Source organism: Neodothiora populina (assembly GCF_041146345.1).
Source record: "Neodothiora populina strain CPC 39397 chromosome Unknown canker_contig_13, whole genome shotgun sequence".
Taxonomy (NCBI): domain Eukaryota; kingdom Fungi; phylum Ascomycota; class Dothideomycetes; order Dothideales; family Dothioraceae; genus Neodothiora; species Neodothiora populina.
In genome coordinates, this window is record NW_027191402.1 from 129,044 (window position 1) to 152,508 (window position 23,465).

Genomic DNA, 23,465 nt, shown 5'->3' on the forward strand with positions numbered 1-23,465 from the left:
CGTCCAACCCAGAGTATCGTTTCTTTTGCAAAGCGGATATTGCGAGCCACAACAGTAAGCTATATCCGTCGAGATTGCAGCAGACATTAATTTAAATGTGATGAATCAATCAATCTGCAACCTGTCATATTCCCTCTTTTCCCTCTTACCTTTCCTTCTCACACGTGGCCGACGACTGGGTATGACGTTGCCTTAGTGTTGTCTTTTCCCTTGGAATCCATCCCAGAGCCTCACTTCAGCCGCTTCTTATCTCCGCAAATCGAATCCGTCTCCTGATCAACTCCTACATGTGTGGATTCCATCGAGATGTGAGATGTGTGAGATGTGTGTGCACACAGATACAGGTATGAAAGAGAGGAACATCAAATCCCGAGAAGTCTGAAAAGCCTCATGCACCATGCACCATGCACAAGGGTATGGCATACCTACCTTAGATAACCAGATGGCTTCTCCCTTGTCCAGTGCTACGGAATCTGGCATATGCGGACCGCAATCCATGTTACTTACGACAAGTACTCCTCGTACGCCTACCAGGAACCTAAGCTCCTCCTTATCCGGCTTGGCTCGAGCCCCGTGTGAGAGTGGGCAGCTATGACATAGATGCTGCCACATCTCTTTCCCTGTCTTCTGTCTAAGATGATACAAAGTACAGCCCGCCCTTGATGCTAGGAATCCATCTCTCACAGGACAATAGAAGTTGTTGTCAAGCTGCACACATGCTTCAGACCCTGTCTCGCAGTCTTCCCGTGCAGAGCCGCAGCAAGGTAAATTCAGCGGCAATCCAAGGGTCCACTGTGTGGCTCTGAAGCTTTGCAACTGTAACTGGCAAGCACGAAAAGACCAGAAAATGAATCTGGAAAGAGTGGAGTTCAAGCTTCCAGAAAGGTTAAAGCTCCCGTCTTTCTCCAGCTTTTTCCATGTCATACTCTTTTTTTGGTGTACTTTTCCTCGATATTTCGAATCAAAGATCAAGCTGTCGTTGTTTGATCTCAAGTACAACTTCAGTACCTGTCATCGCTGCAATGCCTGGCCTCATGACAGACCAAGACACCTCCATGCAGGTCGACACCGACACCACCATCGATGAGATTCTCCTGGCCGCTTCCAACCACGACATTGAAACCCTGCGTCAGCTCTTCCGCCAACCCAATGGCTCAGCAAATGTTCAGGACCCAGAGACTGGCAGCACACCGCTGCACGCCGCCATTGGAGCCTGCGAGCCAGACGAAGAGACTGCAGAGGACCAGAAAGAGATGAACGTCGACGAGGCTGCCACACTGAGCACCGCAGCCTTGGAGGAGGAAGACGCTCTCAAGACCGTCAAGTTCTTGATGGAGAACGGCGCCATCTGGAACGATCTGGATGACAACAACGAGACTCCTGGATGTTTGGCTCATCGTCTGGGCTTGAAAAAGGTCTATGAAGCTCTGGTCGAAGCTGGAGTCCGCGCTGAGCTCCTACTCGGCAGGATGGACGAGTTCGAACTGCTCATGGGCGGTGGTGACGATGACGATGAGGACGAGGAAGAGGAGACTGATGCATTCGAGATCATCGAGCAGCCGGCAGAAGGCCTGGACGAGGCACCTGGGTTGGTCGACGCGGCTGCCATGAGCGTTCCAGAGCTGATTCAGATCGACGCAAACGGCGAGGAGACCAAGGTTGATGTCAACAGCGAAGACTACCTTGCTTCGCAGCTCACGTTCAAGGGTGACCGCCTGCTCGACGATGACAAGAACGGTGTGATGATGTCCTGGGAGACGGACATTATGCAGCAGACGGTAGACGAACTCGTCCCGCAGGAGGGCCTGCGTGTTCTGAACGTTGGCCACGGTATGGCCATCATCGATGGTATCTTCCAGACCAAGAAGCCTGTTGTACACCACATCATCGAAGCTCATCCCGACGTCCTCCAACGCATGCGGGAGGACGGGTGGCACGAGAAACCTGGTGTCACCGTCCATGAAGGCAGATGGCAAGACGTCGTGCCTAGACTTGTCGAACAGAACGAAGTCTTTGACGCAATCTACTTTGACACATTCGCCGAGGACTACAAGGCGCTCAAGGAGTTCTTCGCCGAATATGTCATTGGTCTTTTAGACCCCGAAGGTCGCTTCGGCTTCTTCAATGGACTGGGAGCTGATAGACAAGTGTGCTATGACGTCTACAGCAGAGTAAGTTCTATCCCTGCACATCCTCTACATAATTATAAAGAAGCTAAATGTGGGCTCAGGTCGTTGAAATGGACCTCTTCGAGGCTGGTCTTGACTCGGAATGGAAGGACATCCGAATCCCAGACCTCGAGGAGAAGGGCGAATGGGAGGGTGTGCGTAGGAAGTACTGGGCGCTCGATAACTATCGCATGCCGACCTGCAAGTTCATCGGATGAGTCATGTTTCTGATGAACACGAATGCCTTAGTCAGGACTCTCCGGTCGCTTGCTCTTGCCGCCGTTCATCTGCCTTCTTGGTTGGGTCCTCGCTTGCCTCCAGCTCGTTATGAGCTGGTTGCTTGCAAGACTTTGCTCGTTCAGTACCTTTTGCGCACTCTCGACTCCGTACACGGGAAGGCGCTTCAACCCTTTCTGTTTCATGCTATCCGGCACAAGCTTGGGGTTTAGAAGGCCGATCTGCACGAGTACGCTCGCTTGATCCCAGTACAGGCTCTCTTTATCAAGCTTGCCACCCCTCACCGCAGCGACGCACACCATGGCTACTTGCACGAATTTGTTGGTGGGTGGCACATCTGGCAATATCCTGGTGATTGTCAGCGGCGGCGGATCAAACTCGGAACACCTCACTCACCAATCCATTCTTTGGGTATGACGAAAAGATATGACCATCTCATCCACGACTCGATCGACGCCGATTGTCCGACTGATGAGCCTCATCTTCATAGGCGGGTTCTGGTTGACAAAGTGGTCTTGATAGAACCGAAAGAGCTCTTTGCGGCCGATACCTCCTGTCAAAGTAGGCACATGATTGACGCAAGGTTCTTCCACCATGGTCGACAAGGCACGAACAGCGTCTCTTCTTTCAAACTCCGAACCGAGGTATTCATCCCATAGAGGCTCTAGATCGACATCAATGCGAAAGGCTTTGCGTATCGTAGCCAGTGTCCGCGACCACGCCAGATTGGCCGAGACACGTTCATACTCGTCCAAATCACTCTCTGCGAAGCCAACTTCTGTGTCCGGGTAGATATAGTTTCTGTGTGCGCTTCCAAACCCCTGTGTTCCTGCCAGATGGATGAGCAACTCCATCTGCTGAGGAAAAGTGACTTTTGGCGCCGGGACCTTTTTTTGTCAATGTCAACATCATTACCACAATTGACCGATAGGACGAGACAAACCGTGGTAGGATAATAAGCAATCAGAGCGACCATGTGATGATGCGGTTTGATACAAGCGTCCAGCGCAGCAGTGGCGGCGGACTCGTAGGCGATGAGCGCATAGTGCTCTCCGATCTCGAGGTCGTCCCCGATGTGCATGAGTTGATTCTTGAATACTTTGAGGTCGCCGTCAAAGGGCAGGTACTGCACGTCGAAGCCTTCGGACTTCCATTGCTGGATCGTGAAGGGGTCGAAGTCGGGGTCTTCTGACGTGAGGTATATCCGGGGTGGTTTGCTAGTTGTTTTCGTTAGTCACTTGCTGCGGCGATGAATATTATTCTGTCGCTACTAGAATGCCATTGATATAAGATAGAAGAGGGGTTTGTTTTACCTGTTGAATTTGAGAAATCCTCCACCAGTATTACCAGCTTGTCTGGCCGAAGCAGACATGACGAAAAGCTATATGTTATTTGTTACTATCTATGAATCCCAGATATAAGCCTCCAACTTGACGGATGTCGAGGTGTCCGTGGCGCAAAACAGTATGATAACGCAGCCTGTGAATAACAGTAGAGAACAACAGCCTATTTCACAGATCGTGGCGCGCAAGTTCTAGCAGTTTGAAGATCCGAAAGGTGTGGCTGGAGACTGGATAGACTAGCGATACCTATGAAACAGCAGGTGAGCAGCATATGATCATGCCTTGATCGAACCCTTGTCCCACACGATATTCCTACTTGCTTTACTCGGTGGAGTGTGCGACGAAAGCAGGTCTCTGTACGAAGCATGTGAGGGGGTTGCGTCATACATGATCAAAAAATATCAAGGGTCACGAAGTACATTAATATCAGATACTAATTACATCCTCCGTAATTGCGATACCTAGGTTCACTTGATATCTGAGCAACAGGGATTTCGAACGCCTATAGAGCTTTAGATTGTGTACCATCGCAGTTTAGATGCCACAGTAGGCTTCTGTCAAACATAGAGTTTCTCTTCCTGTGCTATGACATCCCAATCAAAAGTCAGGTACCTAAGGTAATTACAGTACATCTGCGGCAAGCCCAAGACAACGTAGACGAACGGGAAGAAGAAGCGGGAAAGAAGGCGGGGTTCTTTCCCGCGGCGGCGGTGCACGGGGCATCAGCATGTGTTGCATGTGCGTCGCTTTGCGCCATGACGAAAACCTGCCGTAACGGAGTGAAGAGATAAAGTAGAAAGGTGATTTTCATTATCTCTACTGCTGTGTGGGAAAAACAGGCGATCAGGCGACGAGGAGGGCATATATCTGTACTCTTGAGTGCTTGAGCAAGCTGCTCTGTTGCTTTCATTATCTGTCACACGCATCTCAGTTGAGCGGCATCGAAAGAGGAAAAAACATGGTAGAGAGACAGAAGAATAGATATATGATTCATTAAAGACAATCTTCATCATAGGTCGCAAACACAAGCAGCATCGCCAGTCTGGCGTACCTAATAACACCCCAAGAGGAAAGACTGGCAAAGACAAGAACAGAAACAGAAACAGAAACAGAAACAGAGCAGCAAGGATGGGTCAAGAATCATCTGCCCCAATAGATGAACGGACACCTACCAAAACTCTGGAGAGCAGGACTCTGGCTGGACTGGCCAAACACATCAAGAATGGAAAAGTCAAGAAGATTGTAGTCATGACGGGTGCAGGAATCTCCACCAGCGCGGGTATCCCGGACTTTCGATCTCCCAAAACGGGACTTTATGCCAATCTCGCCCGTCTCAATCTTCCATATGCCGAGGCCGTCTTCGACATTTCTTACTTTCGCACGAATCCCTTGCCCTTTTATACTCTTGCTCATGAGCTGTACCCTGGTCGCTACAGACCCACCGTCACTCACTCGTTCATCCGTCTGCTTCACGAGAAGGGTCTTTTGTTGAAATGCTTCAGCCAGAACATCGATTGTCTGGAGCGAGAGGCTGGAGTACCCGACGACAAGATGATAGAGGCACACGGCAGTTTCGCACGCCAAAGCTGTATTGAGTGCAAAGCTCCTTACCCAGAAGATGAGATCAGGCAACACATAGACGAGAAGAAGATCCCGCACTGCCACGAGTGCGACGGCCTCGTCAAGCCCGAGATTGTCTTTTTCGGAGAACAATTACCCCAAGCTTTCCACGACAACATCGATCTCCCTGCTGAAGCAGACTTGGCTATTGTCATGGGCACCAGTCTGACTGTACAGCCTTTTGCCAGTCTGCCTTCGGCCTGCAGAGAGGGCACTCCGAGACTTCTGGTTAATATGGAACGAGTCGGTGGGCTCGGCGGTCGCTCAGACGATGTACTGCTTCTCGACGAATGCGACAAAGGTGTGCGCGCCCTATGCAAAGAACTCGGGTGGGAGGACGAACTAGAAGAGCTGTGGGAGCGCACGGATCCAGGCTACGCCGGACTCGACGAAGCAGGAAGAACGAAAGTCAAGCAAGCAAGGAAAGAAGCCGCGCGACTCGAAGCTCTGAAATCGAAGGACGAGAGACTCGCCGACGAAGTCGAGAAACTGACGCGCGAAATCGACGAGACCTTGTCGTTTTCCAAGTCTCACGAGTCGAGAGTCAGATCCGAGCATTTACAGGACAAAATCGAGCGTGAAGTCCACGGTGTGGATGAGCATGGCGAGACGGACGCGAACACTATGAGATATAGCTCTTCGTCGTCGTCTCTCGAGTCGGCACATGCTTCGTTGGCTCATGTGTTTCCGCATCTGAAGAAGAACAAGACTGACGAAAAGTCGAACCTGTGAAATGGTCCATGTGGACATGAAAAGACCATGTTTTTCTTCATCCCATGATCAGTCACACAGTGCGCCCTGTACTCCTGTGACGACGAGCTTCTCCCCACCCATGGATCAGCTACAACTACGACGCAAGTGCCTCACCCAACCCTCCCGACCAGCATTTCCCCCCTCTACCGCTCGATTACACATATACATGCGCCAAAATAAGTCAAATCCGCCCATCAGCATGTCAAAAGCTTTAGGGGAAACCCCAACGAAGCAAAGCAAAACAGGCATGCTCAGAACCAACTAGGGACAAGAAGCGATAACCCTCACAGACCGCAACACGACAGGGGGTTCGGTCCCCAGACCATTACTCTCCAGCGCTGCTTCGCTCGGCAGCCCTCCATGGACCACACTGGAGAAGCACCGCGGGATGGCAAGCAATAGACCCTTTGTGTCCAGCTCTTGTTTCTCTTGAGAGGTGCATGAAGCAGCAGGGCTAGATGGTGCACTCTTACACTCTGACTTGTGGAGCATGATATGCCTCCGCCGTCCCTGTTCTCGCAATTCATGGGGAGAAGGTCGTTGGAAGGGAAGATGCAGACAGGGAAAAACATCCACGAAGACTGTGACAGACTTGACCATGACAGATTTGACTAGATGGAGAAGGAGGGGTTGGCTGCTACATTACGGTCAAAAGTGCCAGGGCAAGGACTAATAATGAAAGGGGATGGCGAGAAAGGAAACGAAAGGCAGGCGAGGGAAGCAAGCAAGAAAGTCGCTTCGAGCGAGTAGATTTCAGAGGGAACTCAGGATCTTCCTGTTGCTTTCACTCTCGGCGGCAGTAAACGCATAGTCAGAAGCAGTCGTCTCTCTGAACTTACATGCATTCATCACAATTCATTCATCCAAATCATCTTGAAACATTCATTACAAGGCCATGATCTTCGTGAATACAGGAAAGATATAAACAAGTATATATGTATAATCGAATGAAACCAAAGACAGAAAATACAAGGCGCAGGGGGGTATCTATTTAGAATACAAACAAATTCTCGCTCGCTCGCTTGCTCTTTTTTCCAGCTCTCTCTCGCTTTCCCTTCTCTCTCTCTTTGCTATTTTGTTCTCGCTATTGTCGTGAATTAAATTACTTCAGTGTCTTACGTCCATGGCAGGGGGCCGAGTTTGTAGCCTTTGTCTTCGTCTGTTTCCTTTTCATTGTTCATCATCCTCCATCCTTCTGTCATCCAGGCAGTAGGCGCAAGCCTCCAGGCGGCCGTGATATTTCGTGCTGTATCATCGTATCTGCGAATCATGTCTGGTAACCCTTCATAACGAATTCAAGATGATCTTGACTTCTTTCATGGGCACCGGCTTGGTACGAAACTCGTCGATCCCGCTCGAAGCAGCCTCCTTTCGAGAAGCCGCAGAGCCTAATCCAGTGAGCGCAATGATTCGTGTAGCGAGTGCGCCAGGCACCGCTCTTTGTCGTTCAAGGTCCCGAATGACCCGAGACGCTTCGAAACCATTCATGACAGGCATGGAGATGTCCATAAAGACAAGATCGAAAGATCTGTTCGACGTCTTGAATTGTGTCACTGCGTCCTGTCCGTTGACAGCCGTGGCTACTGTGCAGCCTAGCTTCTTCAAATAGCTGCCAAGAATCCTGAGGTTGATAGGATTATCGTCCACAAGCAGTAAATGCTTGCTTGATTGAGCGCTACCTGGGCTCGTGCTGTCGTTTTCTAATGGTCGATCGTTCGCATTAATACCAGAGTTCCCTGTCTGCTGTGGGGCTGCACTCCCTCTTCGAGAAGGAAGTTCATGTCGATCCACAGCTTTCAGTGCTTTGTGAAGAGCCTTGGTGAACGTCCGTGGACCGATCGGATAGACCAACTCCGTAAGTCCATGCTCCTCTCTTTCACTGTCTGGCACTTCTGGCTGAAGCGCGATTATCTTATGGAGATTAAGTCCTGCTGTATGGTCTTGTTGTTGTATCAGCAACTTGTCCACTGTTGCACCGTCGGTAAAGTAAAAGTCGGCATCGCATTGATCGATGCAGCGACTTGAGCAGACCTTCATACCCAGATATTCTGTTGCAAGTCTAACGACTTGAGTCAAGATAGCAGGCGATGTCTTCTCGTTCGAAAATCCAGCTTCATCCGGCTGACGACCGTCAAGACTGGAAGTAGGAGCTGCGGTCGGTACTATGCAAAGAGTCTTGCCTTGGAGACGCTCGTCTGGATCCAGCACCGAGGCCATTTTCGAGACCTTGGTCGTGTCTTCGCCGGCTGTTGGAGAAGCAGGAACAGGTATGACCACTTCGATGCGTGTGCCAACCGCTACCTTGCTTCTCACTTCGATCGTGCCGCCTAAGCTGCTTACTATTTGCTTTACAATGTTCAACCCGAGACCTGTTCCGGACACCAGAGCGTCTTCTTGTGTGAACGGCTTGAAGAGCTGATGCTTCAGGTAACCCGGACCGATGCCGACGCCAGTGTCGCTGAATGTAAGATGCGCATTCAGCTGACCTTCAGTCTCCGCAGAACTGCCAGGTAACATCTGAAGTGATACTTCAATATGGCCTGAGTGAGTGTACTTCAGCGCGTTGGCGAAGAGGTTCATGATGACTCTCTTCCATGCTCCAATACGAAGTGGCATACGCCAGTCAGCTCGATTCTCGACGTTTACAAGGACCGCCACGTGGCCATCGGATGAGTTTCGGGGCTGCGAAGAGTTATATTCCCTGCTGTAGGCTCGAGAAAGAAGTGGACGCTCAACCCGTGGGTTGCTGTTGTTTCGCTTGGCCAAGCTGCGAGACACGAGATCCTTGGACGTTTGGCCAAAGTAAACACCTTCGACAACACTTTCGAGTATCTCACTTAGGTCTTCTTCAGACTCTTGGCCGTAGATGTCCTCCTTTGGAAGCTGCGATGGATTTTGAACATGTCCCTTAGAGTTGTCGAATTTGTTGATCCTACTATGGTCAAGAAGGTGATTTAGTGTCTCCAAGAGTGTGGTTCCACAGCTTTCGATCATTCGTATGAGCTCGATCTGAGAATCGTCAACAATCGAATCAGCTAGCATCTCAGCACTGGCGAGCACGCCGTGTAGAGGTGATCGAAGTTCGTGCGAGATCGAGCTAATGAAGTCTGACTTAGCCCGTGCAACGTCCAGTGCTTCGATGCGAGCGAGCTCTGTCATAACAGCATTTCCGAAAGCCGACAAACATGTAAAATCTTCCTTTTGGAATACTCGAGTAGAGTCCAGCGACCAGCCAAGAAGACCAGCAAAGAATTGCTCCTTAGAGAAATTCCACATCGGCAAGAATATGACAGATCGAGCAGCCCTGAAGAACTCCTGCAATTCGTGAGGGAGGTCTCTTATGTTTCTCGGCTGTCCATCGTGCTCTGAGGGATCCAGAGGATTAATGACAGACTCGTTGCAGGATAGAGACAGGACGCCATATTCGTCAGAGGAGAAGATATGACCGTTGGGATAAACCCTCGTTAAGTATCTTAGCGATTCTTCGTGCAGGTTCATTGGCAGCCGGGACGATGAACATGCTTCCGTTGTTCCACCTGTCGCTATAGAACTTCCAAGAGATTGGCACAGAGGCGAGTCAGCAGTACTCAGCGGTATATCGTTAGACCCGTCCAGATGCTTGTCGGAGAAGGTGTCATCGCCGAACTTTGGCGAAACTGGAGAAGCTTCGTCAAACGACCTTCGGCTCATACTTTGACGGACAGCCTCGCTCGACTCCTGATAGGGGGCGTCCAAGAATGCCACACCGTCCATATCCATTGCTTCGCGGATAAGTTTAGCAGCTCTAGAGAATGCAGAGCTATACAATGAAGGCATAGTCTGCTCCTCAGGCTCATTTGGGGTTGCTTCAACAAATGCAGCCTCAAAGGTCTGGTCATCATCCGGGTTGGTGATGGGTGTATGATGCTCCTCAGGTCTCGAATCGGTACTCGCAGACCTCCCAGAGTTTGACTGGCTCAGTGACGAGACAGGGCTGTTGAGATTTCTGTAAGGCGGCAAAGCCGACATATCCCGGTCGCACCTTGGTTCCATGTCCGGTATAGGCTCCTCGTGCGCGTCTGAATCATCCGAAGGCGTCCTGCCTTCTGCGAACAAAGACAAGCCTTCCAATAGCCGAGCGCTGCGCTCTTGATCGTACCGGACAGTGAGCAACTCGAGATAGTCGACGATCGACGAGGCAATCTCGCCCAGAACGAATATGGTGTCATCAGAGAAGAAATCATCACGGAGGTCGGTATCTACAACGCAGTAGCTGCCGATGAGACTGCCGCTGGAGGTTCTCATTGGCACTTCGGCGTAGGAACGCATGCGAGGGAATCCGGTAACATAAGGCTTGTCTTTGTACTCATCCAGGTCTCGAAAGTCCCGAATGACATATCTGGTAGCATTTGCGACTATCTGTGATGTATTGATATCTGAGGCTCCTGTAGGATCAGTGAAAACTTGAACAGTGTTCGGGCATACGCCATAACTCTTGTGGAGAGCCTGGACACCAAGGAACAATCGATCCTGGGGTGTCGCGTATCGGTCAGACTGGCTAAGAGAGATAGTCCGCGTCGCCTCAGCAATGATATACTGTGTGGACGTATCAAGCAGTGAGACAAAGGAACGATCACAATTCAAACGTAGAGGTCCTATTTGAGTAAGACCAGTGAGATGTGTTGCGCTCGATAGAGTCGCGGGGCCTGGCTCATCACACTCGGCTGCCTTCTTGAATGCTGTGATTCTTGCTGGCGTGAAGAATCTGATGCTGTTGTCAGCCTTGTGGGACACGGCGTATGAAGAAAGATGCGTCTGAGTGGCGGCAGCCTATTTTGCTATTTACCTCGCTAGTGTCTGCGCTCGTAGACGTTCCCCCAGGTTGGGTTCATTTGGATTTGAGAGTATAGCGGCACTGGATGCACGTCGGCGGCGCAATATATCTGTCTGGACGCACGAGTCCATCATCCTAGGCACATTGGTGTTGTGAAATACAGTCGAGAAGGCAGGACAACATCCAAAAGCTTTGCACGCAACAAGGCATTGTAACCCACATGATTGACTACAATGGAAGCACAGGCGCGAGAATCTACGAGCCGCCTGATCGCATCGCTGGTCGGTAGGATTCCATCACGATTGCGGGATGCCAGATCACCGATCTTCTCGACGTTGTGAAGTTGCATCTCGATGAACGAGTGCTTGGCCAGCTAGTCGCGAAAGCAAAAGACCTAAGCGCGAAACCCTAAGGAAAGGTAACAATAGCAATCTCGCTGTGACTTGTGCTTTTTCCCTATAACAGTGTGATCGATTTGGAGGATCAACACCACGCCGCATCGTGTTCCTGACGGAAAGTGCGATGCAATGCTGAGGACTTATTATCGAAGTACAGTCTAGTGTTCACTGTCAAGAAATGGCTGTTCTTGCGATGGCTTGACTGGGGCTCACGGTTGAGGCGAAACTTAACGCCGAACATCAAGTACCGCAGCCAAGTGCACGCTTACACGTTTCCCCGCCTTCGGTACGAGTAGAAAAATGGGTAAGCCCTTAGCTCACCTATAAGCCAGTACGGAGTTACACTAACAGTTTGCGATGGACTTCCCGCCGACCTGGTCGCTGTGGGGTGGACTTTCAGACGGGCAATCGAGATCGCTGCATTGCAGAATGAATCGCTGTGGTTGTTGCTAGAGGAAGCGGTCAAGGGTGAAACCCGGTGAGGCATCCTTCCACGGTTTGTTTTGCTGTCGGGAAGTTTGCGCCCCCTGTGTCATGACTCTCTTGCGCGGAACATCGCGGCCTGCAGAGTAAGGTATTCAAAGGTGCGAACAACGAAAGATGAATGACGGTCGGCGTGGCGTGCCGTTCAGGAGAGCGCTTTCGTAAAAGCCAGCCACAAGCGAACCCTGAGCACCGTGGCAGTGGACACGAACGGAAGCTTACGCGCCGCAAGATCCCCAAAGAGCCGCATGTCGAAAAGCAAAAATCTGTAGGACGATCTTCCGATCATATCCCGGATATATCCCCCGTTCCCGAGTAGGAGTGTCGCAACGGTACAAGCACGGGCACTAGATTACCTTGCTAACAGCAATTCTTGTCCTGTGGTAGAGACATTCCCCAGAAGAACGCTAAGACCGGGTGAGGTGCGAAGACCAGAGGCCCCTGCAGAAAGGCACCAGTGTAGCACAAGTTCAAAGTTCAAAGTTCAAGTTGGCACAGTAATGTCGTGTATTCGGAGAGGAGAGGCGTGGACAACAACTTGATTCACAGTACAAAGGTAGCATGTCAAGTCATCCGCACAAGACCCTTGGACGGGATATCAACCTTCTACTGTACCTTGTCGGCTTTGGAGTTTCACATCATGGTATATTTCCCGCCTCAACCTCACTTGCAGAGTATGCTGAGATGCAATGCCGCGGCCCCTGTCAACGGCATCGCCGGCCATCTCACTTGGAGGTAGACAGAGCAGATACCTACTAGGTACTCGCGACCTGGTTTTCTCCGTCCAGCGCCGAGTGACGACCGCGGCCCTTGAGCGTCACGTGGCGTTGCACATGCGTGCTATTGGCCATGACTGGTCTGATGCGCGGTGCGAACACCAGTGTCTGCATCGCGGCTTGTGTTCTCTTGATAGCTACCGTAGCAGTCGTAGCATACTCTGACCCGAAACAAAGCATAAGACAAAAAGTGCTTCAAGGTCTTGTCAAATTCCACGGATCTTCATCCTCGAGGCTTGACCATGGTCCTTCGATGCAAGTGAAGCAATAATTCATTTTGCTAGCTGCACAACCTATCGGTATCTTGTATGTTGGTACACATATCATCCGGCGGGCTCTCCCGATGTGAACGCCTGTTGAACGCCTTGCCATGCTCATATCTTTTTCCGTTTCCTTGTTTTCCCAGCCGCAGCGATGTTCTAGATGGCCCATCTGTATGATGCATAACGACCAGCAGTCTCGGACTTTCTGATGATCTTGACCACCTGGCCTCTCCTCAAGCCCAGATACTTGGCGACGGGATCCTCGACACGAATACGTGGCAGTTGGGTTTCCTTGAGGCGGTATCTCTCGAGGAGCGCCCTCTTCTCCTCGGGGCTCAAGAGAATGTGCTTCGGTACCAGCTCGTGCTTGGTGATGTTGACAAGCAGGTCCTGTTCGCTGAAGACCTCGATGGTGATGGGCAGATTGGCGGCCTGCTTGATGGCAGATGCAGTGACGGTATCGCCTGCGATGAAGACTCCAGAGTAGTAGTTCCTGTCGTGAAGAAACTGGGCAAAGGTTCGCAGGTGCTTGATGCCGATATGGGGTTCCGTGGTGAATTCAAAGTAGATTGTGCCGATCGTAGGCTCTTGCGGTTCCGGGCGAGCCTTGGTTGGGAGAGGAGTGTATTTTGCGAGCATTTGAGAGGTAGGAATGGCCGAGAAGGACATCTTCGCTTTGCTGTAGTGAAGTGTTAGATGCATGCCAGCGCAATCAGATGGGGTTCTTCGATCGAGCGTACTTGGCGGCACCGGTTGCATCGCAACACTGATCGCGGAACTGATCCAGGGAGATGTCTAACTCATCCTCGTCGACAGTGTAGCCCTGTCGGATTGTCATCAGTACTGGCGCGCGTGGTGCAAAAATTATTCAGTGGGCGCGCACTCTGTCGTAGGCCATTTGCTTGGTGGTTTTGTAGACACGCCACAAGCGAGAAGTCTCGCGCCTGTTCTCGTCGTCGGCCATTATGATGGAATCAGTTGTGCTGTCTGCGGTGTTGTGATATCGCAAAGTCGTCGCAGAATGAATCGCAAAGTCTTGGGACATGAAGGCTGCCTCTGCCTGCACCTGCCAAAATCCATACACAGTCGCCAAGACCGAGACTCGCTGCGGAGCTGTGAGAGTGTCATGCCAAGACTTGACTTCTATATCACGTTGACCACCCCTTGACTTGGATGATTTTCTGAGATCTGATCATCATAGAGAAGATGACAGTACCCTGCGCTTACCTTGTAATGTGACACCTGCTGTCGACTAGCTCCCCACGTCAGATGCGATTATTTCACCGTGATAGAAGGACTATGGCCCCTTCACATAGGATGGGGGAGCATAGGAGAATGGGAGAATGCAGAAGACGACGACTTGCATGCATAGGGATCTCCTGGCTAGACCATCTGGCTATTCATCTGGCCATTGCGGACAGCAGATATACGCCAGCAAGTCTTAAGAAGCTTCGGTGCCAGCGACTTTCCTGATAAGGAAGGGTAATATAATCAAAACAGATTTCTGTGGTCTCGATTTCTTGTTCTTAGGACGCTCAAGATAGGGTAACAATGATACAACTGCACTCCGCAACCCTCCAGCCCATTCCCTCCGATTAGATACTGAAGATCAACCGATGCTTGCCTCGTCGGTAGCTTGCTGATGACCCGATGGAAGCAAACGGCCATGCCGGCCGCATTAGCATGAATTTGAACGGGAAATCTAGTTCGTGGCCAGGGTTGCCCCTATTCTGTGATCACACGAGGAAGTAGGGTATATCGTACCACAGCATTTGAACAAGACAATTTTGTATCGATTTCTGATCACTACATCATTGAAACATGCTCTTTGTCTCTTTGCGATAGGTGACACCTGAAACGACCAGGGCCAGAATCGCCGAAAACGTAGAACAAAACCATTCGAGTTCTTGGCGTTTGACGTCGGGTGTTTTCGCGCTGGTAGGTAGTTGGTATACAACAATCACAGTAGATTTCCCCCCGTTTGTTGACATTCACTTTTTATCTTCCTCATCAACTCATCGCAATGCGGCGCAGTTGACACACCATCACGAATATCAAAGATTGAGAGAATGAGGGATCATGTCCAAATTTCAGCCCACTTATGACTTCCTCGCCGGTGACTCGCCGCCGCCGCGACAACAACCTCTGCGAGAAACATTCCGGCAATCAATTGCTACCACCGTCAGGCCAGGTTTGTTCTTGATGAGCCGAAGACGAATTACATGTGTTGACGGCAAGGGGCAGATATCGCCAATGAGTCACTGCGCGCGCAATTGAACACTTTACAATATGAACTCGATTCGCTCAAGCAAGAGAAAGAGCTTGCGACACTTGAGCACCAGAGCGAGATTCGCGAAATAGAATACAGGGCAGAGGCAGACTTTAAGCGCGCCCAGGTCAGTCGATGATGGATCAGCAGAAACATGACATCAGCAGCTGATTCGTAAATTACTAGGCTGCAGAAAGCAGCGCGAATGCCGCAACAAAGAAGGCGGAAGCTCTCGTTCGCGAGTTGCAGGAAGCCGAAAGCCGCGCGACAAACGAGAAGATCGGACTTGAGCGAAGAATTCGGACTCTTCAAGAGGACACTCAGAACCTGAGGGAGGAGCTGGAGGATGTCGAGACTCAGCTTTCCTCAGCCGAGCGACAGCATAAACATGGCTTTTCTGATCTGGAGGCTCGCCATACCGCGCTGCAGGCGTCTTTTGAGGAGGCCCAGAGAGATCTGGATTCAAAAGTGAATGCATTGCAATCGACACAACAGAGATTGTCTCAGCGCGAAGTTGAGGTCGGCACGTTGGAAAATGAGATTTTGCGATTGAAGGCACAGACTGGAGACGCAGATACCCTTTCCGTCATCAAGCGCGAACTCTCCGATCAAGTCGCCCATATCCGGAACCTGGAGTCAACAAATCAAAAACAACTATCCGAGCTCAAGCAGCTTCGAAAAACTCACAAAAGTGTCGAAATAGTCGAGGAAGAAAAGCGAGTTCTCGAGAGCAAAGTGCGCATCATGGCAGACCTGCGCAAGGAGCTGGCAGAGGCGCAGCTACAGCAGCAGATCCTGGAGGACGAAAAGCGTAGCTGGACGAGTTACCTGGAAAGCCAAGCTGCAGGAAACGAAGACATGAAGTACGACTCTCCACAGGATCTGGCAAAGGCATTTGTCGCCGAGCGATTCGAGAGATTGAGTCTGATGGAGAGGCTGGGCGCAATTGAGCCTGAGCTTGCGGTCAAAGACGACAGCATCAGGACGCTCGAAGACGATAAGGCTCAACTCAACGCAGAATTGATCAAGCTCAAGACAACGAGCAATAGCAGCAGCAGTACGGCGGCCCCTACCGACAACAAGGCTTTGGCAAGGCTACAACGTCAAAAGAACCTAGCCGTGAAAGAAGTCGAGTACTTGCGCGCTCAAATGAAGGCTCTGGAGGACGAACAGATCGAATTCGATCCAGAGACTGTCGACGAAGAAGCAAAGAAACGTGCACAGGAACTGGAGAGCATTATTGATCAATATCGCGCCGAGGTGGAAACTCTGCAGGCCGACCTCACGAAGCTTGAAGCCAATCCTCCGACAGCCACTCCTCCGACAGCCACTCCAGCTGCAGCTCCCACACTAAAGCGAGCTCACGAAGAGGATTCAGACGAGAGACTGGGAGAGCTCCGTCGCAAGATGCGCAGCCTCAACAACGACCTCAGTCAGCTGCAGACACGCAACGCGACTCTAGAAGCCGAGCTGCAAGCCAACGTGAGCCAACTAAAAGCACTCCGCGAATCCTCAAAGACGCGCGTGCTCGAATTCAGAGACAACCCAACCGCGCAGACGGAACGGATCAAAATGAAGACGCTCTCCATCCTGAAAGAAGAAAACAAAGCCCTTCTAGACCAACTCGAAGGCCGCCCAAACGGCACCAAAGTCGTGCCCATCAGCACCCTCGACAACGTGCGCGAGCAAATGGCCGAGCTGGAAGCGACCATCGCGCAACGCGACAAGAAGCAGAAACGGCTCAAGGACATCTGGACGGCCAAGTTCCTCGAGTTCGCCGAAGCAGTGGCCTCGGTCCTCGGCTGGAGAGTCGTGTTTCAACCCAACGGCCGCTTCAAGGTCACTTCGGTCCTGTATCCCACGCATCTCAGCGACGACGGCGAGGAGGAGGAGAACAGTATCCTGTTCGATGGCGAAAAGGGCACGATGAAAGTCAGCGGTGGAGAGAAGAGCGTGTTCGCGAATGAGATACGTCCGCTGATCGAGTTCTGGGTCGACGGGCGCAAGGAGATTCCTTGTTTCCTTGCCGCTTGCACGCTGGAGTTTTACGACCGCACTACTAGGGCTGCGGATGCCACGTGAGCAGGGGACTGAGCTGTATTTTGTCGTGTAGTCCCCCCTTTTCCACACTCTTCAATGGACTCAGGGGGGTTGTGTCTTAGATATGCTCTGTGATAGTCGCTCACCTCACACCAGCTCTGAATCCGCGACTCTACCAACGCATCTCAAGAATAGTTATATCTAAGCTGTATACATCTGCTCGAGTTGTTCCTGCTAGGACCAAAGATCTCTCTGTATCGAAAATGTTTCGAATGCGTACTCGTTAAGACGCAGCAGCCCGCTAAAGAGTGCACTACTGTGCAATACGAAGCCGTGCAACATTATTGCCACGAAACTTGCATTTCATGGTCCGAGAACGCTCTCACTTAAGACTAGGACATGGTTGAAATGTGACTGGTAATTTGTTTTCATTCATCTGTACTACAACTTGCTATGATATCTGTTCTTGCTTGCTTCATGTTTTACTTACCAAGGAATAGTCATGATGATCTTGCCCTTGGTCTTATTACTCTCCATGAGCTGATGGGCCTCGACAATCTCCTCCCAATCCATGACCTTCTCAATGTAAATCTTGAAGCTTCCATCCTTGAACTTCGGCAGCGCGTGCTCGACGAGCTGGTCACGCAATTTCCCCTGGTAGGTCTCGTCGCGGGCGCGCAGGGTGCTGCCCTCGAATCTGATGCGCTTGCGGATGAACAAGCTGAGATCCGTGTCTTCGGAGGGCTTGATGCCCGCCAGAGGCGCCAAGTTGACAATGTGTCCGTCCATGGCTGCGGCCTTAAGGTTTTTCCCGAAATAGCCTCCGGCCATGAAGTCGATGATGACGTTTGCGCCTTTGCCGCCCGCCGCTGTCTGCAGGTCTTCGCTCCAGTCCTTTGAGGTTTCGGTGTTGAAGGCCGCTGTGGCGCCGAGTTCTTCGACGCAGAATTTGTTTTTCTCGTCGGAGCGTGTGGTCGCGTATACGGCGGATGCGCCGTTGCCTTTGCTGAGTTGGATGCCGGCGATTGATACCGCTGAGGCTCCCGCGTGCCAGAGAATCGATTGGCCGGGCTTGAACTCGCCCACGAGGTACATTGCTTGCAAGGCGGTGATCCAGACTTCGGGGATGCCGGCGCATTGCTCCCAGCTGAGCTCGTCGGGCTTGTGGATCAGCATGTGCGTGCTGACGGCGATGTATTCGGCGTATGCGCCTCCGTAGGCGAGTCCGAAGACGGCATCGCCCTTTTTGAAGCCCGCCTCGCTTTCGCTGGCGAGTTCTTCAATCACGCCTGAAAATTCTACGCCGAGGGTTGAGGGGGCCTGAGGAGGAACGGGGTAGTTGCCTTCTCTTTGCATGAGATCCATGCGGTTCAGACCGAATGCTTTGACCCGCACGAGAGCTTGAGTGCTCGTGGGCTTGGGTCGCTCGATGTCATGGATAAAGAGAGAAGTTGCAGGGCCTTTGCCACCCTTGATGTCTGCATGTTGAAGTGAGCAATTGTGTTCTTGATTCTACTTTGTAGGGTTAAATCTCCAGGCATCGATAAGAGGTATAGTATGCTTACCGACAGCGCGCATGGTCGCCATTATCTCCTGCACGATTATACTTCTGTTATAGCTGCTCTCCGTAGGAAATTGACTAATCCTTTGCAGATATAGTTGTCGAGGGCAATATGAATCGTCTCAAATAAAGAAGAAGTCAGAACTCAAAAAATACTATACCGTCCCTTCGTTTGTAAGCAAGCGGTGTCGGGAATAAGATAAATAGACGACCAAGAGGTGTTCAGGCCGAGGTTCGCGGGGTTTCGATGACGTTTGGTGGGGCGGACTACAGCGGATCGGTCGACTTGATAATCCCGGTCTCTTTTTGATATGTTTTTATGCATGAATCTTGCATGATCCAACCACATCCAGCCTCCCAGTATCCCAGTATGCAGCATATCATCACTGACTGCGAAGTTGCTATTACATACTGTGATACAGCTTCCAGAAGACTAGAACCTGATTAGATCATTGAGGTAGGCGAACAGCTGCGACTCGTACACGTCGCGCAGGTTCTCTTCGGATTGCATGCGACAGATATCTCGCAGATTGCTCTCGGTCGGCGATGTGCATCTTCGGAGTGAAGGCTTCTTTTCTCGTTGGAGAATGCGCACTCTGACGCTCATGGACTTGCTCGAGTCATCGGTCATCGTCGGGCTTGTAGACGTTGTTGTAGACACGGTGGAGCCGCTGTCTGACGAGAATGAAACCCGGGCACGGTGATCATGAGGACGACGTCCATCTATGAATTGATTTTCTTTGTTTGTGGAATCATCATGCCATTGCTCTTCGCAGTCGTAATACAGCATCAAATCCATGGACGATCTACTCGAGTCTATAGAGCTGCGCTGGTTCTGTACATTCGTAGTGACCCTGAGTAGCCGTCTCGGCGACTTTCTCGTCAATGGTGGTGGGCTATCCATGGCGACCGTTGTAGTATTCGTTCAAAACAAGTGCTCCGTATACGAATAGAGAAAGGATGCGAATGTGGGAGTGTGGGAAAAGGTACTTTTGGCACTGGGACCAGCCACAGCTTTGAGTTCCAGCCAATTTATTTACCATAAATCAAGGATATCCAATCCATCTCGTGAGATGCTGTCATCGCCAAAGCGTGAAGCCAGGATCTCATAGCGGGGGTAAGGCAGAAACCTGAAATGCATGAATGCGTGCAAGCGCGGCATTCTCTCGATCGATATACTGTAATCAACCTCAAGGTTGTTGAAGAGGGATATGAAACATTGCTACATTGTTTCAGGGATCCAGTCCTCGTGCCTATGACAATGTAGTCGTGCGGCTGATCCAGTAGCATTAGTGTATACACCTATGGACGCATTAGAAGGGACTCCGTATGACCTGCATGGACGTTTCGGCACCCCAATAGCCTCTCCGAATCTTTTTCAGCTGCGATGACATGCATCCACCCAAATAATTAATCAGAGTGAGATTCCCTATCTTGGGATGCTAAGGTGACGGTCTAGCAATGGTTTAGTGGAGCGTGGCGTGGGTGATGTGCGTCGAGATGTGGAGGCCTAGTCGATCATACTGTAATACCTTGTGTAGATTATATTCTTGCTGCACATATTTCCCTGCTAACAATATGCAGCTACTTCACATGCTGTGTGCCACTGTCGTATCAGTACGATTGTACTAACATCAAGCCTCAAAGGTAAGACCGTGCCCAGGAGGACTCGTGTGGTTCGCATCCGAAGTGACCGATACCATTTTTCGTCAGGTATCCTCCTCATACTCGTACTCGACAAGGATACAGCTACAGTACAGGACAGTACGTGAGGTTCGTCCGCCGCACTGAGGCTGCCTGAGCGTTCCCTCTTACCTCATCTCGCAAACAGCAATGCGAAAGTAGCAGTATCGCCACAAGCTACAGCAGATGTGTCACTTGCCATTGTCGACTCAAGAAAACATGCTGCGAACAGAACAGCCGTTTGCAGCCGCGCTTACTCGATGGCATAAGCGCAGTGACAACCATCAAATGGACTCACCTCCAGAACATACTCATGACTGGGTAAAGTGGCCAGATCGCAAGATATTGGTGGCGGGCAGCAGGGATGATCGCGTGGGGGGAGGATAAGCGCACAGCGCTTGGCGCATATCGATGTGTGGGTGTTTGCATGTCATCTGTATATGGTGCTGCTCATGTCGCGCACCCGATGGTGACCTCTAGATGGACGATTGAGGAAAATGAGGCAAGGCTGGAGTGAATGGAGAAGCGGTGAGTGATGAGGTGATTCCATTCGTGGCATGGTCTACAAGCCTGGCGGAGATGTGATGTTGACTCTAATGAGAAATGCCAAGTTAGCGCACCTGCCTTGACCGTTGCAAGTGTTGGAAGTAGGCCAGCCACACGTGAGGTGAGAGAAAAGAAAAAGTACTGGTGTATAAAACATGATGTATTTGTTACAAGAGCAAGATGACCATTCACTAAGCTTTTCCTCGCTCTATCCGTACGCCTGTCCAATGCTAAAAACATATCTCCTAGATTAATCGTCCCTCCACGAGCATTTAGTCGAAAGTGATCTTGGTGGCCTTCTTGCCCGTGTCTTCCTTGTAAAAGGCACCGTAAGCATCGTGAGACTTCTTCTTGACAGTGGTACCGAACTTCATCAGATCCTCGGGCACTTTTTGGTTTGCGCTCTTGAGCACATTGATGAGTGCACCGGCGAGACCCTTCTCATGATCTGTGAAGAAGGTAATGGACCTGCCATCTTGTCCAGCACGACCGGTACTGAAAGAGAACAATTAGTATGATGTTTGCACAAAATGAAGCTGATAGCAAAGTCAAAAACTTACCGGCCAATGCGGTGAACATAATCTTCAACAGTCAGGGGAAAGGTGACGTTGATGACCAACTTGACTGCTGGGATATCCAGACCGCGAGCAGCAACATCAGTGGCAACAAGCAAGGGTACCTCGCCGCTCTTAAAAGACTCCAAACTAGCCATACGCTGCTGTTGACTCAGATCACCGTGGATACCAGCAACCTTGAAGCCCTTTGATCTGATGAATCCTTCGATGCGGGTAGCCTCCTTCTTGTACAAGCAGAATACAAGAATTCTGTCAGTCTTGTTCTTGCCGGATTGATATTGCTTGAGGAGCTGGATGAGGCGATCGTTCTTTCCGTAAGGGTCCATGACCTCGACCTCCTGAACAATCCTGGTGTTGGCGCGCAGTTCACCGGTGGTGTTCTCACCAATATTGATTCGCACAGGGCTCTTCATGAACGTGGCGGCCAAGTCGCGCACGGAAGGAGGCCAGGTGGCAGTAAACATGAGGGTTTGACGAGTTGGCGAAGTGCTGCTGAGGATCTTGCGGACCTCCTCCTCGAATCCCTTGTCAAGCATACGGTCGGCTTCATCGAGCACAGCGTAGTCTGCGTTGCCAAGGTTGATGGAGTTCTCGCTGATGAAGTCGTTGAGACGACCAGGAGTGGCGACAATGATGTGAGCGCCTCTGAGAGTCTCGCGCTGCTGATCCTTATTGACACCGCCGTAAACGCACACAACCTTCAGGCCAACGGGCTGCGCAAGCTTGACAAGCTGCTCGTGGATCTGCAGAGCCAATTCTCTGGTGGGTGACACAATGCACGCCTTGATGCCCTTCTGCTGCTCTTTCTTGGGGAGCGAGGCGATGTAGCGGATGCAAGGCACACCAAAACCCATGGTCTTTCCAGAGCCAGTCTCTGCAACACCAATGACATCGCGACCGGCGAACAGATAAGGCCAAGAAGCGGCCTGGATGGGAGAAGGAGTCGAATACTGGGCGAGAGGGGCGCGCTGGGCCTTGTCGGTGATGGGGACGTAGTCGAAGGAAGTGATGGGCCTGTAGGCTGGAGACTTCTTGCTCTCGTCGGTGATGGTGATGAACTTCTCGGCGACGAACTTGTCAATCTCAGACTGAGGAAGAGCGCTGAGTCTTGGGTCTTCTGTGTATCCGGAGCCGTCGTCGCTGGCAGGGGCGCCATTGGTGGCGGGGGCGGGAGTGGGAGTTGGGGCGCTCGCGCTCTCTTCCTGCTCCTTCTTCGCCTTCTTGGCCGCTTTCTTTGCTGCCTTTGCGGCTGCCTCAGAGTCGACGTCTGCTGACTTCTCACCCTCCTTCTTTGCCTTCTTGGCGGCCTTCTTTGCGGCCTTTGCGGCGGCCTGCTCTTCCTCGGTCTCTGCAGATCCCTTTTCTACTTCCACATCCTTGCTCTTCTTTTCCTTTTTCTCCTTCTTGTCCTTCTTGACTTTCTTGCTAACAGGCTCTGCGCCGTTGGTCTCGACGACCGATGCGATCTCCTCGCGCTCGCGTTTGGCCATGATGTTTTGCTGATGTGTAACACAAAAATGGGGATATCAAATGGCAGATTTATCGCCAATCACTTTTTTTCCGGGCGAGAGACAGTTTTCTCCACGCCAAGGCTGGCGTCATCGGACATGTCGGCGATTCGGGTAGACCCTCATGAATCTAATCTTAGCGCAATCGTCAGCTTCTACAAGTATATACTGTACAGTACAGGTAATAATGTATGGACCTTATGGCTTACCTTATGGCTTACCTTGCGTTGCCTTGTTTACTTCAGTATCTACCAATAACTCATGTTGCTTTGCTGCCTCTACACACCCCCTTGATATGCCACGTTGTCTGAAAGTAGCCGTACATGTACAGCCGACTTACTGGCCCGTGGCTCGCTTTATGCCAAGGTCAGCCTACTTTGATGCTGCGCCCTGTGCGTTCTACACAATTGGAGGGTAACCGGAGCGAGG

The 23,465-nt window shown here is 51.2% G+C and overlaps 7 protein-coding genes across 8 annotated transcripts; 3 read left to right on the forward strand and 4 right to left on the reverse strand.

Moving 5' to 3' along the window:
• Positions 1–1,022: 1,022 nt before the first annotated feature.
• Positions 1,023–2,386, forward strand: AAFC00_001643 (uncharacterized protein; the record flags this gene model as incomplete). Of its 2 annotated transcripts, none has more annotated exons than XM_069340853.1 (2): positions 1,023–2,171; positions 2,231–2,386. In XM_069340853.1, the coding sequence occupies 2 exons, from the start codon at positions 1,023–1,025 to the stop codon at positions 2,384–2,386; spliced, it is 1,305 nt and encodes a 434-aa protein (XP_069204370.1). The 2 variants fall into 2 exon arrangements, with proteins under 2 accessions (XP_069204370.1, XP_069204371.1); XM_069347947.1 differs by having other exon boundaries at positions 1,056–2,171.
• A 27-nt stretch (positions 2,387–2,413) lies between these two features.
• On the reverse strand, positions 2,414–3,777 carry AAFC00_001644 (uncharacterized protein; the record flags this gene model as incomplete). Its single annotated transcript, XM_069340854.1, has 4 exons — positions 2,414–2,753; positions 2,802–3,292; positions 3,349–3,622; positions 3,719–3,777. The coding sequence occupies 4 exons, from the start codon at positions 3,775–3,777 to the stop codon at positions 2,414–2,416; spliced, it is 1,164 nt and encodes a 387-aa protein (XP_069204372.1).
• Positions 3,778–4,876: 1,099 nt separating this feature from the next.
• On the forward strand, positions 4,877–6,100 carry AAFC00_001645 (uncharacterized protein; the record flags this gene model as incomplete). Its single annotated transcript, XM_069340855.1, has 1 exon — positions 4,877–6,100. One exon carries the CDS (start codon positions 4,877–4,879, stop codon positions 6,098–6,100), a length of 1,224 nt encoding a protein of 407 aa, XP_069204373.1.
• A 6,910-nt stretch (positions 6,101–13,010) lies between these two features.
• Positions 13,011–13,818, reverse strand: AAFC00_001646 (uncharacterized protein; the record flags this gene model as incomplete). Its single annotated transcript, XM_069340856.1, has 3 exons — positions 13,011–13,533; positions 13,595–13,677; positions 13,738–13,818. 3 exons carry the CDS (start codon positions 13,816–13,818, stop codon positions 13,011–13,013), a joined length of 687 nt encoding a protein of 228 aa, XP_069204374.1.
• A 1,115-nt stretch (positions 13,819–14,933) lies between these two features.
• Positions 14,934–17,205, forward strand: AAFC00_001647 (uncharacterized protein; the record flags this gene model as incomplete). The annotated part of the gene is made up of 3 exons (XM_069340857.1): positions 14,934–15,045; positions 15,099–15,250; positions 15,310–17,205. 3 exons carry the CDS (start codon positions 14,934–14,936, stop codon positions 17,203–17,205), a joined length of 2,160 nt encoding a protein of 719 aa, XP_069204375.1.
• Positions 17,206–17,649: 444 nt separating this feature from the next.
• Positions 17,650–18,750, reverse strand: AAFC00_001648 (uncharacterized protein; the record flags this gene model as incomplete). Its single annotated transcript, XM_069340858.1, has 2 exons — positions 17,650–18,641; positions 18,729–18,750. 2 exons carry the CDS (start codon positions 18,748–18,750, stop codon positions 17,650–17,652), a joined length of 1,014 nt encoding a protein of 337 aa, XP_069204376.1.
• Positions 18,751–21,225: 2,475 nt separating this feature from the next.
• On the reverse strand, positions 21,226–23,018 carry AAFC00_001649 (uncharacterized protein; the record flags this gene model as incomplete). The annotated part of the gene is made up of 2 exons (XM_069340859.1): positions 21,226–21,448; positions 21,514–23,018. The coding sequence occupies 2 exons, from the start codon at positions 23,016–23,018 to the stop codon at positions 21,226–21,228; spliced, it is 1,728 nt and encodes a 575-aa protein (XP_069204377.1).
• Positions 23,019–23,465: the final 447 nt, after the last annotated feature.